The 19570-nt window shown below is 50.6% G+C and overlaps 2 protein-coding genes across 9 annotated transcripts in view; one reads left to right on the forward strand and one right to left on the reverse strand.

The window, feature by feature from the left end:
- Positions 1-9290, forward strand: part of Angptl2 (angiopoietin like 2) — a 32662-nt gene extending 23372 nt beyond the window's left edge. For both annotated transcript variants that reach the window (XM_023701693.1, XM_004641555.2), the window contains 3 exons: positions 3529-3722; positions 5103-5373; positions 7544-9290. In XM_023701693.1, the coding sequence (XP_023557461.1) occupies positions 3529-3722; positions 5103-5373; positions 7544-7743 (665 nt within the window). In that variant the 3' untranslated portion in view covers positions 7744-9290. The remainder of the gene's footprint in view (positions 1-3528; positions 3723-5102; positions 5374-7543) is intronic.
- Ralgps1 (Ral GEF with PH domain and SH3 binding motif 1) overlaps positions 1-19570 on the reverse strand; it is a 291187-nt gene that overhangs the window by 109767 nt on the left and 161850 nt on the right. The window lies entirely within an intron of this gene.

Below are 19570 nucleotides of genomic sequence, written 5' to 3' on the forward strand. Positions count from 1 at the left end.
ACCAAAACCCAAGAGAGGAAACAGAAGAGGAAGTCCTATCTGGCTACTGGCCCCCCTCAGCTTTAACAGAAAGGCCCCATCCGGAGGCTATCCAGAAGGTGGTCCATGGTGTCCTGGGAGGCCGTGTGCCCTGTGTACTTGATGCTTCCATTAAGACCCCAGGGAGCAGGGAGTGGGTGAAGGCCTGGACACCCTCCCAGATCACCGCCAACACTTCCCAGAACGGGCTCTGGGTCCGTTCTGAGCACTGCACATTTTCTACTTCTAAGGGCCAGAACCTTGCCCCACTCTCCCAGTGCCCAGTCCTGTGCACTTCCTGCACCTGTGGTGCCCCTCCGAGCACCGCAGTCTCAGCTCGCCATGGTGACTGCTCTTCACGTGGAACCTGCCGGCCATGGTGTAAATGTGGTCTTTATGGAGCTGAGGTTGGGGCGCTCACGATGCTCTGGGCCTAGGTGCTGCCGAGTTAGTGTTGGCCTGGTGCTCTGGGCAGAGCGGCCAGTCAGAAGGACAGCCAAAGTAAACACTGCCCAGTGCGTGCCCACGCCAAGGGAAGCACTCTGCCCACTGCACCTTGAAAATCCAGCTTTGTTGACAAAAAAGATTTCCATTCTTTAGTTTAGTATATCCTGTGGCCTTCACAGAAATTTTGACGTTTAAAATACAACTTGTGGAACATATCTATTAGTAAATAACTTCACATTTAGCCTTGGGAATTGAAAGCCAATAGTAGTAGCAGCTGGGGGACAAGATGGACAACTTGCCACAGACCAGCCTCCATGTATCCAAGGGAACAAAGAGTGGTTTTGCAGAGCGCCTGCTCTGGCCAGACTCGGAAGTGCTCCGTGCTGGGGGCATCCTTGGGAAAGCTAGTGTTCTTTTCTCATTTTACAGAAGAATCTGCCCCAAGTCACCCTATTGTGGGGGAGGAACCAGGATTGAGCCAAGACCCCTGACTCCATATGCCAGGAGTTCTTTCCCTGGTGCCAAACCTCCTCAGCCACGGACTCCTTAATCAAAGTTGGGCCCACACCTAGCCTTCATTATGGGGTTATCTGTATGTAACAAGGACACGGCATTGTTTTTGTCACAGTTAGAGACCTCTCACCAAAGCAGCCCATTTAGACTAAGCCAGAGCAATACAGCCACACCATCGTTTTCCAGCTGCCAATTTTTCAGTGCAACTTATTTCTTGGACTAATTTTCATCCACCGTTTACGTGTGTTATCTTTCCCACTAGTACCTTCAGTGTAACAAAAGGAAATGCATTGGAATGCAGGAGACTTGGTAGAAGTCTGCAAAGGCTTCAGAGGGAAAATGGAAACACGGTTCTCGGTGGAAGCGGCCGAGTCCCGGAGCCTTGGGAAGTGCAGGGATGCGGGAGAGGCTTCCCTAACGGCAGGCAATGCTAAGCACTTCAGTACTAGTCTATATCTAGCGCAGGAGTCCAAAATTCTTAGAGAATTACTAGACTCCTGCCCAAAAAAAAAGAGAAAAAAGAAAATGTCCAAGTCCCAAAATACTAAAATAACTGGAAAATGGCTAAAGAACATCAAGACTAGACAGACACAAGGAAAAATTATCAATAACAATTAAAAAAGATTTTGAGCAAGATGAATTATAAATTTTTTTAACCTGTCTGAGTGGCAGATTGAAAGAGTCAAAATTTAAGGAATAGTCCTCAGGACACAGAGATCCAAATCCGGGCCCCTGACCTTCAAGTATGCTCTGGCTGGGGAAAAAGAAGAGCGCTCTAGAGGGTGGGCTCTGGGCCACACAGACCACACAGCTTTCCCAGCCCCTCTGGCCTTGTGGCCTTACACTGTCCCCCAAGGTCCCCAGGCTCCACTTTGCTAATCTGCAAAGTGAAGTGTGCAGACCACTGCCACCTCGCAGGGATGCCAGAGGATGGGGGCTGGAGCACCCAGCAGGGCTTGCTGCAGCAAATGCTCAGTACCTTGCTGCTGCTGCTACTATTCTGCTATTATTATCATCACTGAAGATGGGACTCTCCAAACCATTTTGAAACATTTGCTTTTTAAAAATAGCCTTTTGAGGGCCAGAGATACAGCTCAGTGTCACAGCGCCTGCCTGGCAAGTGAAGGGCCTGAGTTCAATTCCTAGTACCAAAAAAAAAAAGAAGAAGGAGAAGGAGAAGAAGAAAAAGAAGAAGAAAAAGAAGAAGAAAAAGAATGAAAACAGGCCCCTGCAGGCACGCCAAAGGCAACAGTGAAACCACTGATGGTACCCACTGAGGCGGCGCAGGCTGAGTCTCAGGCTGACCTGCCACCTTCCCAGTTGCCTCTAAAGCCTCCATATGTCCCTTTAGGGCAGTCCTTCCATCTCCTAACCCCCAAGAGCCTGGCGAGGTGCTCTCAATGGTGTGCATTTGCAGGCTACTCCAGACCGTGGGTCACGAGCACTCCCATCAAGTGGCCCCTCCTGTGCTACTGCCCTCAGGAAGAACTAGGAGCCTCCTACACCCACTGCGCTCTGCTCCAGCTGGCGGGGACAGACTCCCATTCTGTGCTTCAGTCTCTGGGGCGCAAGCCAAAACAACCAAAAGGTTTTTCTCTTTCCTGAATGTTCTTGGAGATCTAGGCCTTCCCTTCCCCAAGATAACTCCTAAGTGGGGCCTTGGGCCACGGGGGGCAACAGGGAGGGAAGGAGGTTAGGAAAGGAGGCAGGAGAGAAGGAAGGAAGGAGTGAGCCCACCCCCTATGTGGGGGAGAGGCTTGGGAAAGAGGAAGTGGGTAAGAAGCCCCTGGAGAATGACAGGAGGAGCCCGCAATCAACTGACCCAGGTCCCAGGGACGCACAGGCTTGTGGGTGCTCACAGATGGTGGCTACAAGAGCTCAGGACAGGCCTTGCTTTATAACCATCACCCAGGGACTTCGAGAGTCCAGCCACCAGCCAGTAGGGAGACTGAGAAGCTGGATGCAGCAGGAAAAGCGCAGTGTGCCTGCCACCATCAATACGTGCCCCAGCACACGGGGAAGTCAGGACTCCCCAGGGCCTGGGGCTGAGGAAGCCCTGGGGAGGCTGGCCCCTTCACTGGCCACCAGGGCAGCCTTATCCTCCCCCTGGCCTTCAGTACCCAGTTGGATTCCTGTGAGGTCTGGAACATAATAGTTGTTGAATGAATATAGAAATTAATAGAGCAAGATGGAATTTTCTTAACATTACTAATCTTAACCATTCTCAATCTGGAAATGAATTATTTTGAAGAGACTGAAGCAAAGTGTGCTGATTTTATTATTTAAAACTATGTGGTTGAATGACTAGACTTTGAAACCCTACTGAAACTTCCTCAGATCAGTAAGAAAGACCTCACTTGTCTGGATGCTGGTGACTCAAGTCTGTGTGTTCCTGCTGATCTGACCCACTCAGATTGTGGGGATGGCTGGGGGCCATGAGTGAAAGAGCTGGAAGACGCATGGCAGCCCTTCCAAAGTGTATGCTTTGGAAGCACAGTGCGGTGTGGCCTGGTGACAGGCAGTGTGTGATGTACATGCCTGTATCCCCAGGCCCATGGAGAGACTGTCTGCAGGCCCTGGAGGATGGCCACGACACCAGCTCCATTTACCTGGTTAAGCCTGAGAACACGAATCGCCTCATGCAGGTGTGGTGCGACCAGAGGCACGACCCTGGGGGCTGGACCGTCATCCAAAGGCGCCTGGACGGCTCTGTCAATTTCTTCAGGAACTGGGAGACATACAAGGTGAGACCCAGCAGGGCTGTCTGTACTGTATCTGGCCAGCACCAAGCTGAGGACTAGGACTGGGCATTTTGCAAGTGCATACTGCGAGACAGCAGCTAAGAGTGTGGACCACCAAGGTCTCACAGGATGGAGCGGGGACTCCCTCGCTGCACCCGGAGCATGGGCAGCATCTTACTCTTGAGGCTGCTGATCTTGAAGCCCAGAAGCATGTTCTGAGGCTCCCAGGCCTTGGGAGACTCCCGCAAAGTGCCCCCAAGGGAAATGCAGTCCCTTGGTCCTAACTGCTGGGCCATCCTCTGGGCTGCTCAGCTCCCAGGGCACAGCAATGCTCATTCTTTTAGTAGGAAAGGCTACCAGGCATCAGCTATGCATCACTCACTCTTCTAAGTACAGATGGCCCAAGTCGGCCTGAGCAGCTCAGGTTTCTAGGCATCTGCTATGTGGCAGAAATTATGCCAGGCTGTTGGCCACGACCTCATTTAGCTGCACAGCAGCCTTTGGGGATGGTCCTACCTGATGGTGGGGAGAGGGGGTCCCTTGCTCATGGCTGCACAGCTGTAATGCATCGAAGAAACGCCTGCAGCTTAGGCCCCCAATGCCAAAGCCCAACTCCTCAGCCACGGGGCTGCCATACCCGGCCTGCTCGGGCCCACTTCTTGGTCTCCTTCCTTCCGACTTCCCCCAGCCCACCCCCCAACCAGTGTGTCTCTGCTTGCTTCTCTTCCACTCCTAACTTGTGGGCTCCTGGAGACCCTTTGACTCTCCTCATCTCTCGCGGAGTGGCACAGCAGAGCTCTCAAGGCATGTGTTAGCTTGAGTCCTGGCTCATCCATTCTAGGAGGATGACAGCGACTCACTCTTGTGTTGGCGTGAGGGCCAATAAAGACATGCAGGCGGGGCCAGCCAAGTAGCTTAGCAGATTAAAGCACCTGCAAGCAGGCGCAGATAAGACCACTGGGTTTCAGACCTTGAAGGAGCCCATGTGGCTATGACCAGCGGTCAACTGCTCACACTTATCAGGCGTGGTAGAGATGGCAGGGCATATCCCAGAGGAGGAAACTGAGGCTCATGGTGCTGAGGGCCCTACCCAGACATGCTAGCCACAGGCCTTCTGTGTCCCAGGCCTTGAGTGACCATGTCACACACGCTCCTGCAGTAGCCCTACATGTTTGAGTGATATGGAATTGAGGCTCAGAAAAGGGAAATGAGCCAAGAGGCCTCAAGTCCCAGAGCCATGAGGTGAGGGAGGGCGTGGGGATGGAGCCAGGCCTGCTTGGGTTCTGCTTGCTTCTTGGATGGTTCTATGGAGTGGGCCCTGGAGGCAGAACCCTGGCCTGGGCACTGCAGGCTCTACAGTCATGCTCTTGCACTCTTTCACAGCAAGGGTTTGGGAACATTGATGGCGAGTACTGGCTGGGCCTGGAGAACATCTACTGGCTGACCAACCAAGGCAACTACAAACTGCTCGTGACCATGGAGGACTGGTCCGGCCGCAAGGTCTTTGCAGAATATGCCAGCTTCCGCGTGGAGCCAGAGAGCGAGTATTACAAGCTGCGGCTGGGGCGCTACCACGGCAATGCAGGTGACTCCTTCACCTGGCACAATGGCAAGCAGTTTACTACCCTCGACAGAGACCATGATGTCTACACAGGTAAGAGAATCTAACCCAGGTTTGGGGTAGTGAAAAGAGGTCAGCCAAAGCTGGAGCCCCTGGTTCCAGCCTGTGGGTACAGGAAGGCCCAAGGCAATCTGCCAAGCCCTTGAAGGGCCCTTCCTCTGCCCACTGCCTTCAGATCTCCTTTGCACAGTTGGGTCACAGTAGCTTTTATAAAAAGGAAAAGGCAGAGATGTGTACCAGTCACACATCAGGGGCCACCTCGAGCCAACTCAGTCACTCCTGTGCCACACTGTGCCCTTCTCACTTCTGAGGCATATGGACCGGTGGACTCCAGGCCATACACTCTGAGCTCTGAAGCTACGTCCTCAGCCCACTGCATAATTTCCCTGGGGGTTTCCACATCTGAAAGCAAGAGCAATACCTGAGAGCAGCACAGGGAGGAGGTAAGAAAGAAAGCCCCACAAGCGTTTTGCCCAGGACTGGGCAATAGTGAGAGCTCTGGTCACTCACTGCGATTAGCATGCAATGTTAATGCAACACTGTAAGGAAACTACTAAGAGGAAACAAGATAGGAGAGATGAAGGATTTCTCCAAGATCATCCATCAAGCATGGAGGTTTACTAAGAAGTCTTTATCAGATAAAAAGAAGACAAGATAGAACACAGAACATTAAAAGGTGCACAAACATCCTGGCTCTGAGTGCAGACATCAGCCTCGCCTCACCCACATTGATGTCTCCTGAGCCTACACAAATTTCCTGACACAGGGCCCTCTGGTGATGGGTGGACATGTTGGCAATGCCAGGCCAGCAGAGACTGGCCCACCCCCAGGCCAAGGCTGAGTCTGCTTCGTTGGGCGAGCCTGACCCCTTCTGCCCAGCCTCCTAGTCTGAGCAAGTCCCACCCACTGTGGAGGAGTGAGCTCTGTGTTGCCCAGAAAGGACAGTACACCTCTTTACTGGAGTGGGGGTGCCTCACTCCAGGTCTCCATGGCAACTATACTCCCACACTCTCATGGACACTTCCTGAAACATCAGGGGACAAGTAGGATGTGCCCACCCACCCTCATACTACACAGATATCTCTGTCACTCACTAACACTGAACTGACCCTGCTGGAAGGGACCTGTGGAGGAGCAGACCCCCACTCTGCAGCAGAGGGGCTTCTAGAACAGCAGGGTAAAAGGAGTACCCTCAGTGCTTCTCAGACCCTGGAATAGGATGCAATGGTGGCTGCTACAGAACTTCTTGAGGGCCACCATGGGGAGGAGGGACAGGAGCATTCTAGGACTTAAAACTCTCACCTGGGCTTCTGGCCCTAGTGTGTGGGGTCAGTGCAAGAGGGGCCTCCCCTGGAAGATGGTGCTTGTGGCCTTGCGTCATGGCTAGTTCTGGGTGCCTGGGGCCAAGGCTCTCCAGCTTTTGGCTGCAGATGGCCTGTGACCTCCCCATGCCACACCTCAGGCTTGGCTCCATCGAGCCCTTCAAGCCCCAGCTCGATGGGGCAGCCCCTCCCTGAGGAAGAGGTCCCCTCCCAGGCTTCCCCACACAGCCCTTGACGGTGGCTCCTCTTCCTCCTCTGCCTGGGGAGTGACATCCCTGCACACCGCTCACACATCTCATTGTTCTTAGCTGCTTGTCCTTGGCAGCAAGGCTCAGCATGATGTGACAATGCCAAGAGTTTTAGGAAATAGGCTTCTTTTATGAAATAACACAAGAAGTTACTTGGATGGAGTATAGGCTGGGGAGGAAAAGGGCATTTCTTCTCAAACACTTCCTTTGTCATTCTGTAAAGACTTGATCCAATTCTTTCAACTCTTAATTCCTGTGAAGAACTCCTTTCACTCGCCCCATGCACTCCAGCCTACTTCCGTTTCCTCTGCAGAAGCCTGGGCTCAGAGTTAAACACTGGTCCTCATTTAATCCTCATGGTGGGCCTATGGCATAGGCATTACTTTTGTCCTTTTACAGATGAGAATGCAGTGGTGGGGAGAGGTACAGCCACTGTCTGCACTCTCATAGCTAGATGCTTAGAAAACCTAGCTTCTAAGGCAGGTTTGAGCAGTGCTAAAGCCTGGCTTAGACCCCTGCTGCAGAGGGCCCATCTTTCCAGTGTTCTTGCTCCGAAGGCCTCCTAGACAGTGTTCGGGGATGCTGCACACAGCACCTCATCCAGACTCCTCCTCACTCTCTTGTCTCCTGCAGGAAACTGTGCTCACTACCAGAAGGGAGGCTGGTGGTATAATGCCTGTGCCCACTCCAACCTCAACGGGGTCTGGTACCGAGGGGGCCATTATCGGAGCCGCTACCAGGATGGGGTCTACTGGGCTGAGTTCCGAGGAGGGTCCTACTCGCTCAAGAAAGTGGTGATGATGATCCGGCCCAACCCTAACACCTTCCATTAAACCTGTCCCCCGCCTGACCTTGTGTGACCATCACCAGGAGCTTCCCCAGCCTCGCAGGTCCGGCGCAATGAGTAGCTCCTCACTGGTTCTTTTCTACGTTGGAAGGACCAGAACCCTGGATTTTGTTTTCCCAAGTCACTGTGCCAGATAATGGGACAGAACTCAAGCAGTGTTCTCTGTCCCTCTTGCTTCTCTTCATACCAGAAAGCCTCCAGAACAGGACAGGACTGCCGGTAACTTTGTTTAAAAAAATGAAGTCTCTACAATAAAAACACAACCGCAGACTATCCTTACAATACACAGTGCGTGAGCCTCGCCGGTGCACTTCTGTGTATACCTCATGTGTATGCACTTAGATACACATCCCTTGTGCTATGTCCACATATATACGTGGGTTTGCTATAGGACACACTCTAGTATGCTCTACCCTAGTTATGTACTCTCTTCAATTCTCAGATGTTGAAGCTGTGGCAACAGCTTTGATCCTAATGGAACACTTCCTTAGTGCTGTGTGACTTGAGCCCATAGGCAGGTCACAGGCCATGTAGCACCAATTCAAAGACTGATCCTTGGCCTGGCCTTGGTGTGCCTGGATTCCTCCAGGAGTGTTTACATGGCTCATCTCTCAAATAGGAGTTCCTCTCCTAAGAACCCCTGGGAGCACCTAATCAAATTTCAAAATCCCCTTCCCTCTGTTTATGCCCTTCCCCATTCTCAGGACTTGTTACTGTCCCTTCGCCCAGTGCACTCATGTGCCCCCTGTGCAGCAGCCGCTGCGCCTCTGCCCCTGGCTGCTCACTGTAGTTCACGGCATCTCTCGCTTCCTACCCACGTCCACCTTTTCCGCCACAGAGACCTCCTTTCTAGGCAAGATTCCTCCACCTCTAAGAAGGAAACAGTTCAGACTTGGGTTCTGGCTGGAAAAGGGGAGGCCAGCCCGAAAGCTGCAGCAGCGACCACATAGATTACGTATTTAGCTTTGTATGCTCCATTCATACTTTAGCTTCTACTTCATTTTAACCTCCACACAAATAGCAGCCTACCTTGCCAAAGGCACTCAGCCAAAGGGAACTTAATGCGCCAAGATGGCTAAGGACTGGAGGTCCCACCACAGGCAAATCAGAGCCTGCACCTCATCGATGAACTGTACTTTCCTGGAGGACAGGGGCCACACACAGAACCGGCTGCTTCTCAAGAGTTGCTGGATCACCGGGCTTCCAGATCCTTTGGTCGATGCTCTGCAGCTCGGCAGCTTCCTAAGTCCTGTTGGGCTCCACGGTGCCAGGATGACTGCCACGCCAGGGGCAAGAAATGAGTCAGGACGGTGAGACCCTCCCAGTGGGCATGTGGGTCAGGCCTTCGAGGTGCGGGGCACTTGGTACTGTCCACGGCTGGGTGTGAGCCGGTTACCTCAGCATTTCTCAGAAGTGTACCATGTAGCATGTTTCATGTATATAAAAGGGAGGGTTTTTTAAAAAGTATATTCCCAGATTATCCTTGTAATGACATGAATCTGCAATAAAAGCCATCAGTGCTACGTGGATGTACCTGCACGGTGCATTGCTATTTCATAGTGCTTTCCTGAGGCTCCCAGCTTGTAGTCTCTTTAAGTGACACCAAAAGGCAGTTCAGCACAGGGCATCTGCCCAAACTGTTCACAGTGCACCCTCCCATGTGGCTCCCACCTGCTTCCCAGGAGTCCTTGCTGGTCACCTGTGTTGGGTCCAAGCCCCAAAGTAGAGAGCTCTGAGTCAAACTGGACACTGTGAAGCAGCCCCAGTGTTTTCCCCAACCCCCATTCCCAGTACACAAAGCTGAGACTTATCCAAACCACACCCTGGCTATATGGAAAGAAAGAGGCTCTTGGAAATGTGGAGCCCATTCTCCCTCCAGAAAGACAGGACGAGGCCAGGTTGCTGGGCAGCAGCGTGGAACAGAGGCTTAGGAGATGGGATGGAAACAGAACTCGGGGCACTGAGCTTGGGGCTCAAGGCTGCTGCCTCACCAGAAAACACAACCAGTCCAGCATCCTGGGTTCTGATGAGGCCAGGTCTACTGCAATCCTTGTCTTCCATCCCAGCCAGTGACCTTTTTTCGGTTTGTTTGTTCTGAGGCAGGGTCTCATTATGTAGTGCAGGTTGGCTTGAACTCGCTTACATAGCCCTTGTTGGCCTACAACTGATAGTGATTGCCCTGCCTCGGCCTTCTAAGTATTAGGATTACAGGTGCGTATACCATGCCTGGCCACCTTTTAAAGTACACAATCATAGGAGTTCTACTAATCTTGGGCTACCCATGGTGGGCACATTTGTCATCCATATGGAAGTCACAAAGCCTGAACTTCCTCCTGCCCTGGCCAAGGCCCTGTGTCCTGGGTTTGGTGAACACCTTGGACACTGATGTTCTCCAAGCAAGTGGTGGTGAACCCCCTGCCCCAAACCTTGCCAATTTCAGTAAGATTAACAGAGAAACTTTCCGATTACTGAGTGCAAGGGTGATGGGAGTCCAGAGACCCTGGGAGTCCGAGGGGTCTTCCCCAGCTTTCCAGAGTGCCTCACACATCTCAGTCTTACTGAACCTGGTAGTAGTAGGAGAACTACAGCTACCAGGTCATACAAAAAGGGCACATCTTAAGAGCAACAGGTATAAAAAGGTACTCTTTCTGTCTCAGCTTTACTTGAGACCCTAAAGGCTAAGGAAAAAATATTAGACACCAAAGAGTCCACATTCCAGAGCAAAGTAAAGGGCATCATTGCAAATGAGATGGCTCCAAACTGGCTCTGCAGCATTACCACCTAAGTCTGGGTAGGAGAACAGCGAGAGGATCCCAGGGTGGAGAAGAATGAGATACCCTTATAAGTCCGCCACCATCACAGGGAGGGGAGGGGTCCCTTTCAACTCACATCAGGTGAGAGAAACATCAGAGTAACTGTCACTCCCAGAGTGTGGCATGGGTAAGCACAGGCACCTCTGTTTGCTGTGGACCCCAATCCTAAGGCTCTAGGCCCCAAGCTCCCAAAGCAGAAGATGCTGGAATTTCAAGGGCCACAGAATTCAATGAGCAGCCAGTCAGGGAGGCAGAGGGCCTGCCTGGGACCTTGTGAAGAGGCAGACCTTATGCCCTCCCTGGCCTCTAAGGCTGGTGGAGTTTAAGACTCTAGACTATCTGGAATCAAGGTGGCATTGTTAGAAGGGACTGGGTTGTTAGAGGGACAGGATTTTGTCATATCTGACACCACAAAGAGTTCTCAGTTTTGACTGGAAAAAGAATCATCCACAGAGCAGGCTCAAGAGACACTAGAAGAAAATAAGGTTGGTTTCCTTTTACACCTGACTGATTCCAGCTCATTTAATAAGCTGGTTACATAAGGACATGTGGTATCTGCCTGGGCCATGGGCAGGGACACAACTGGACCTCCCAAGGGCTAGAAACCAGAAACTGCCTGAAAGCCCTTCAGGAAGCAAGGCAGAATCCTTTCTGGGTCCTCTCTTCTTCTCTTCCTCCAGGGTTTTTTTTAATTGTGTTTCTCTCTGTTCCTCCAATCCCATGGCTTGTCCCAGCACATAGGACCAGATAGCCGTCCTGGGCTCACTGTCCTCCTGGTCTCAATGGCACACTTTACATTCCCCACTGACTCCCGGGCAGAGGATACAACTGGCCAGCCAGGCTGTGTGTCCACACCATCCCATGGGCTTCGCAGCAGAGCTGGGTGGAATGAACACTGCAGCTAAGGGACAATGCTGGGTGAGGCAGGGGCAGTTCCCAGGTTCCCAGGAAAGTAGGGATGAAGCACTGGATCTCTCTATAAGTATTTAACTTATACTTCAGCTGTCACTGGCCCCCTATCTTCTCTGGGCACCAAACTTTACCAGCTAGATGAATTCTATTCCATTATGCATCCACTGAGGTCCTGTTTCCCAACTCCTCCACTGCTAACCCACCTGCTTCCCAAAAGGACACACCAACTCATCCAGCCCAGCTGGGTCACTAAACATGATACCTGGCCATGCCCTGATGGGCCTTTTCCTACTGTTCCTGTGTATGCTGGATTTCTCAACAGTCTCTTAGTATACAAGGGCATCAAGGTCCCTGTTTCTGGGGACTCCCTTCTTATATTTTGCTTTGTGTAACACTAATACTGTTTAAAACCTATTGGGAGCTTTCTACATACCAGGTATCATGCATGTCTCTAAATTCTTACAACAGTCCTATTAGGTAGGTTCTGTGAATACCCTTTCAACACAGAAAGCAAAGACTCAAAGACATAAGTGACTTCCCCAGGAAAATGCAGCTTGAGACACTGGGAATTTAAATTGGTCTGATTCTTGTCTTCCTGCCTCACCCCACCCAAGCAGGAGCTGAAACCAGCAGGGCTCACAGCTCACCCATTATCACTCAGCACTGCGTCTGACAACCATGCTGGTATGCAGCCTCCTGGCCAGCGTGCAGACATCACACGTGTCTGCAGAACGTCTGCCTATCAGGAAGCCAGTCCAAGGCTGTGTGCCCAATCTGCCTCAGCACAATGAGGACAGAGTAACAGGCAGGGATGGAAAATGTTTCACAGCTTCTGGGGCCTTCCAGTTCTTTGCCAGGGCCAACACCAGTGACCCTTGCCTTTTTTCTCTTCTTCCTGTGGGACAGAAAGTCACTTGTCCTATAGCTTACACGCTTAGCAGCCTGTGTTTGGCACTCAGAGTGTCCCATGTGGGGCTAGTCTGACTGTCACCTTATGTACCAGTTCTTCCTGGCCCAAGACCTAGTCTATATTATCTGATAATGGGGTCATAGGTGTGAAGGCTCACCTCACATTTCCACACCTCTCGGACTGGGGCTTGCTAATCCTAGTCTCATTCAGATCCTGGGGTTAGATCAAAGCTAGCCCATGCCTGGAATTCAATCCCTTGGTCTTAGGGCCAACCATCCCTGAGACATTCAAATAGCCTGCATCTCTTGACCTGGGCATCCTAGGTCAAGCGCATCCATACGCAGGACCCAGACTTGCATTATACCTCCCGCCTGCACAACTTCCCAATGCACTCCTACGTGCGGCCCCTCCTGGCCAGGTGGCTATCTGGCTGTCCCGTGCCTGTGCACTGATGGCCATGAGGAATCTGGCGTGGTGGGCTGGTCAAGGGCTGTTCCCGTTCCCACTAAAGGTAGGGCACATCTCAGAGTTGGCAGAGGGCTCCTTGGTCACAGCTGCCTGGCACTTCAGCAGAGCTGGGTGCGACCGAGAGCCTGGAAGCACAGCTCTCATGGAGGGAATGGAATTCGAGCTCCCTTCTGAAGCCACATGATGACAGGGGCCCACACCCTAATCATCTCAGCAGAGGAGAGGATCAGAAGAAGCATACAGCCTCGTCAAACCCAGAACATGGAGCAGGTCCCAGACACATGTGCTGGGCACACGCTGCAGGTCAGCTTCCTCTGTCCCGGAAACCAAAACCAGACAGCTTTTCCTCATGGATTGGAACAGTGAATGCTGTGCTGGGGATACAGGGACAGGGAGGAGAACTGATAACTCAAGAAGCTGGTGGGTGGAGGCCTAGCCCAGAGCCAGAGAAGTGACAAGAAGAGAACTGTATGTTTAAAGATGCTATCTTGTACTTGTCATTTCAGTGTAAGTAAGAGATGACTGGCAGTATCTAGCTTGGGAGAGTGAAAAACAGCCTGGCTCACACTGTGGGTGGAGGGCAGTGGCAGCAGCTACAGGAAAATCACAAATGGTCTGCACCTGCAGTTCCACACCTAGCACCTAGTGTGCCTGTTTCGGAATGGAGATGGGGGAATACATTTACAGGTGGAAAGATGGCTCCCATTGTGCCATCTGCAAAAGGGAGACATCACTTTAGTGATCATCAGTTAGGCCACAGCTATACAGAGCAGCATGCACCCAGCAAGACCCGGCAAATCACCTGGGCATCCGTGAGAGCTGCTGAAGGAATGAGAGCATCCCACGTTTGCTGCTACTGAACAGGATCTGTGACATCTTCAGTTGGAAAGAAAGTAAGATACAAAATAGTATGTATGAAATGCTCTCGATTTGGTTAAAAAGCACAGTATTGTTCCCCTCCCATACAGGGCACACTGCTTGTAGATGTGGATGGCAAGGTCTGCGAGCCAGCTGCTGGTGGCTGGTGCCTTGGCAGGTGCAGAAGACAAAGATGAATTTTACATTGTACTTACAGACTACTTTTCAGTGTGAATCATCTGTACAGCAAACCACGTGTTACTTGGGCAATTTTTAAAATCTGCTTAAAGAATGAGTGGGTACCTAATGTCATTCCTAGGTATAACCTTTCTGGGTACAACATTGAACAGACTCATTTCCCTGAAAAGGTGCTGGGGGCCTCTGCAGGCCAGCACACCCTGGAGCCCAGGGCCCAGGATGCACTCGCTGAGCCACAGCTCTTCCAAAAGTGGCCTTCCAGGCCCTGGTCAGTCAGCCCAAAGCTCTGTTCCTTACAGAGCTGCAGGAACTCATTGCCTCTCAAAGAGGCAACCACTTCCTTAACCTATAGCTTCCCTCCTCAAAATGAGGTTTTAAGAGTGGTCCTGTGTTTTCTGCTGCCTTTGGGGTTCAATCTTATGGTCTCCTGCATGTGCAGTGATGGTGGATTTTGCCCCAGTATAGACAGCAACACAGGATGTTGGTGTGTGTAGTGATGAAGGCGGTACAATGTGTACAACGTCCTAGCTATCCATTACCATATGACAAATACCCCCAAACTGGCAGTACATCTTATCTTATTGGTTCTGTGGATCAGGAATTTGGATGTGTTTTAAATGGGTGTCTCTGGCTTAAGACTTCTTTTGAGACTTCAGTCAAGCTGCTGGTTGAGGCTGTGAGCTCATCTGAAAGCTTTGACTTTTAGGCAGAACCTGTTACCAAACTCCTCCTGTGGCTGCTGGCAGGCCTTGGTCCCTTGCCACAAGGGCCTCTCGGCAACCACACAGCAGCTGGATGCTCCCAGGAGAACAGAGTCACAAGAGAGGAAGAAAAAGTAAGTACTCAACATAGAAGGGAAAAGCAGTTGCCTTTAATATGAACTTTATTTATACTTGTAGCTATGAGATAAATGTGCCTCGGGAAGGATGTTGGGAAGATTCGATGAGATAATGTGTGGAGTGCCTGGCACACGGTAAAGGAATGAACACAAGAAGTTCAAATTATTAGTTTCTAAATACACAGCCAAAGAATAAAGGAAGTCAGAGAATGAACATACAGATTTCTGCTACAAAATCACACTTCTCTTGCACACAAAGGACTTAGGCATTTATGTTCCGGGGTGGAGGGTGGGGCATCAGATAAAACCTGACCTGGCGTAGAACTGGTGGCAGGTCCTCCATGCTCTGCTGGGCACAAAGGAACGAGGTGCTCCAGCTCTGAGCAGCAAGGCATCCAGGAAGCCAGTCCGCCCCGAGGGCTCCTGTCCTGACCTTCATGTTTTCCTCCCACTGTTTATCACCAAGGAGACAGATGCTGAACGGAGGATATACTAGTTAAGGCTGGGCAGAACCCCAGCCAAGAAAATGAAGTCTTGAGTTAAACTTGCTATCTGCCTGGCCTATGATGTTGGGTAAATCACAGGTCAAATTGTGGGGGTTTTCTGGTTCATTAATTGGAGGTTTTAATGACATCTTCTGGCCTTTGTTTTTTTTGTAAGAGAAAGACTAGAGAAAATCCTAAGAAATCTTTTATCTTATGGAAGAAGAAATCTGAAATAATATATAGTCATCCACTCTATAAAATAATAAAAAAAAGGGGCTGGCAAGATAGCTCAGCTGTCTAAGTGCCTACTTTGGCAAGCTCAGGGACCAGGGTTCAATGCCTGGCCCCACACGTCACACCAGCCCCTGGGTGCACTAAGTTTGCATGTGGTGGTGCATGCCTGTAACCCCAGTGCTGAGGAGACTGAACACAGGAGGATCACTATGAGCCTGAGTTGTGTAGTGAGACCCTATACCAAACACATTAAAAGAAAAAAGTTTCCTGCGTTTTTGGATGGGAGAGTGTCTTTTGGTTCATCCTACTGACTGAGAACCATGTCTGAGCTTATGCCAGGGGAAGCTTTTTCTCCACTTGGTGAATCCCAGAGAGGGCAGAATGCCTGGACTTAAGGAAGGGAAAACGAAAACGACAAAGGCCTCCAGATGAGAAGGAGGCAGCACTTTGGCCCTGCAGCATGTGGCCATCAGGAAAGAGGAGAGCAGGAGGCATGGCTATGACTCCAGACAACTATATCTGAATCCAGGTTTAGGCTCTCCCTTGTGAGATCCCTTTACGCACACCCAGGCCCTGTTGCCCATGAGGAAGAAGCCTGGCTCCACTTGGGGCAAGCTGGGAGCCCAACTAGAAAAGGAGGCGGTACCAGCAACAAGTAAGGAATTATAGAGCAAATGAGTGCCCCTGGGGGGCAGTCCTTGGAAACATGGGGGTAAGGACTGGAAGAAACTACATCTCCTGTGCTGGGAGTGGAATTTTTCAGCTGGACATGAAAGGAAAGGACTATCCTGAGTGCTGACCAACATGGGGTCAGTTGGATAACACGAGTGGTATCCCTGATACGGCTGCTGTCACATTTTGTTCAGGGCTCGTAGCCCTCAGGGGGCAACAGCCTTTTGAACACATGACTCAAGCAGAAGCTCTGTGGTATCGGCCTGCTCCACCACTCCTGTGCTTGCTGTTTCACCTTCGCTTTAAGACAACACAGCTCAAATGTACATATGGGTATTCCAAGCCCAAGTGCGGAGGATGAGCTATGAGTCTCCATCAGGTGAAAGGGCTATGCTTACAGACAGCTCTGCCAAGTCTTTGTAAAGCTTTGCTCTAAAATTAACTGTAAAGGCCTTTCCCTCCCCACTTTCTGCCACACCACGATCCATCACAGGTTTATACATGCTCCTCTAATTGCTCTCCTGCCTCCCAAAGAAACTTCTGGAAGCTACTCGTTTTGCTACAGCCAAGATGATGTATGCTAAATGCAAATCCAATCCACTCGTCCCTTACTTAAACCCTTCCATGGTTCCCTACTGCGCTGTGGGGTCAGGGCCTGAGCGCCACACTCCCTAAGTCCCCTCCCTCCATTCCAGCTGCTGCTCGTGACATTCTCCCCTCATCCTCCACTGTCCAGCCAGTTTTTCTAACAAACATGTTTTCTCCCACTTCAAGCCTCTTGCATAAGCTGGCTCACCTCCCCTCATCGACACCGTGCTTGTTCCTCCTTCCTGGCGACCCCACGTGGGGTGGAAAGCCCCTCTGTTTGCTCCTCTGCCTTTACCTTTGAAATGATCAGTTTGCTTCTAGTTTCTTTTTCTCTGCCAGTGCTCAGGGCTACACTGTGAGCTCCTGAACGTCAGAGGTGACAGTGAAACCACACCTGCCACCCCCCATCCTCGGGCTCAGAGTGGGAACCCCTACTCACCTTGTCATGGGGGCTCTGAGACATCAGAGTTATACACTTCTTTTTGACCAATGGTCACTTCTTCCTGAGGGTTCTTCTAGTTTAGCCCTGTGTGGATTATATACTCAAACAACTTGCCTTTCTTTTTAACCTCAGAATTTGTTTTTGAAAATAAAGTCTCACAAAAAAAAAAAAAAAGGAAGGATTTGCTTGTTTGAGCAGCCTGAAACGGCCCTGAAACAGCTCAGGTTCTAGAAGTTTACTTCACATATTAGAGGTCTGGGTAAATTTACCAAGAATGTTTAAGTACTTTGTTACTACTCAGAACTGTGAGGACACCTAATTTTTTTTCCTTGAGAGATCACAATTTTCCATAGTGCTATCGGAATTTTAGAATCAGCTCTAAAGCATTTAAAATCTATCACATTCCTAATTTCATTTAGTGATTTCCTGGAAGAAAAAATAAGTAGTGAAAACCAAACATGCCCTAAATCAATACAGCTATTTAGAAGTAAGTGATGTAGCCATTCTTCAAAGCTCTTTGCCTACCTTGGTAGCATTTCAATAAGAATTAGGTATTTAACTAGCTGAGTTGACCTATTTCCCAATAGCATGCTCACACTTTGGGTAATTTGAGTGAAACTGTTTGATCCAAAGTCTTAGGTTTTAAAGGTAATAAGACTTTCCTCAATGTTTTTTAAATTATGTTTCACAAAGATCTCAGGACATCAGTGTGCAGCCAGCTGGCTCCAAAATCTGCACTGAAGGAGCTGGAACACACCCACACAGCAGCTAGGAGCGACGGCTAGCATTCCGAAGCCCGGGAATCTTTATGTGGAAGAGACAGGGACCCAGTTAGCACAAAAACTTCCACGTAGGAATAAGAGAACTGTTACAAAAATAAAAGCCACATTTGCTATTAGAGGTAAACAACAGCCCAAGCAGCACCCATCATCTCGAGCTGTGGAAGCAACAAAGCAGCCTGAAATGCCAGGACCTAACGCTCCTCCCACCCCAGCAAGGAAGGACCCATATGGAGGCTTCGCCAAGGGAAAAACAAATGGTTTCAGACATTTTTTCCTATACTGTACTTTCCAGAAATTATGTAACTATTCCTCTTTAGATAAACAAATCTAACCCTGGGACAGGTCAGGTTTTCAGGAGGAATCCAGGATTGAATCCACAGCCAGGGTTTGAATAGGTCTGTCTATAGCAACTGGAGGGGCAGGTAGAGCCTGAGCCCCCTCAGCCCACAAATGATCCCACTAATCTCCAGAGGGGGATCCTGTTCCATGACTTTGAATACAAACTGCAGTGCTCCAGCAGTAAAACCTCACATACTGTTCTGGGAACAGTGAGTAGTAAGAGTCAGCACCTCCAGTTCTTCCCCAACTCTGACACATCAGGGTTGCTCAGGGCCACTAGGAGAAAGGCAGCCCAAGTGCCTGGAGGAGGGAGGAGAACCATCACACAGCTGAAGGGGCAGAAGTGCAGCAGCTCCCTGGGCAGGAAGGCCATGTGGGAGGGCAGGGCCTCCAGAGGACAAAGGGAAGCATCTGCCAGGAAGAGGTGGCCAAAATGTGGTGGTCAGAGCAAGAAGAGCTGCATCCGTCCAGATGCTGTGAGGGACAAGGGCCCAAAGGCTGGTGCAGGCTAACCAATGACTTTGGATGCCCACGACAGCTCTGCATCACTAAAAAAGGAGGATAGACATTCATCTGTTTCACATAGTGCCAGTGCAGTACCGTCACAAATGGCACCGGAAACACAGGTGCAGGCAGGGTGGGAAAGTAATGACCTGAACAGCAGAGACAGGAAGTCAGGGGAGGGCAGTGTCAAGAGCTGCAGGCTCAGAGCCAGACCATCTGGGTCTAGTCCTGAGTCTGCCACTTCCCAGTTAGTGTGACTCTAGGCAACCCATTAGTGCCTGGGCTAATGTGAACATTCAGTGAGATAACGAACCAAGTGCCTAGCCAAGTGTGAAACAGAGACGGAGCAGACAATACACGGCAGCTCTCAGGGTCATTCCTACTAGAGAAAAGAGGCCTCCGTAACCATCCTGGAGCACTACCACACGTTGAACCAGTGGTGAGCCTAGGCTACCCTCACCCTCATATCATAAATCCCATCTCTCCTTGGTAGCCTCTCACAGAGTGGGGATGGATGTGGGAGTTGCGCCCATCAACATCCCCTTCTTGTTTTTTATGATTTAATACAGAGTCTACAGGGTCTACAGGGTCTCACTATGTAAAATGGACTAGTAGTGATTCTCCTGTTTTCAGCCTCCCAAGTGCTGCGATTATAGGTGTGTACCACCACGCCCAGTCTCTATCGCTGTCTCAGTGTACCCTGAGGGCAGGGGTGGGGCCGGCTGGGATTGAACCTGGCTGCTGTGCTCTGCCTAAGGAGGCATTTTAGT

Source organism: Octodon degus, unplaced genomic scaffold, assembly GCF_000260255.1.
Source record: "Octodon degus isolate 3935 unplaced genomic scaffold, OctDeg1.0 scaffold00138, whole genome shotgun sequence".
Lineage (NCBI taxonomy): Eukaryota > Metazoa > Chordata > Mammalia > Rodentia > Octodontidae > Octodon > Octodon degus.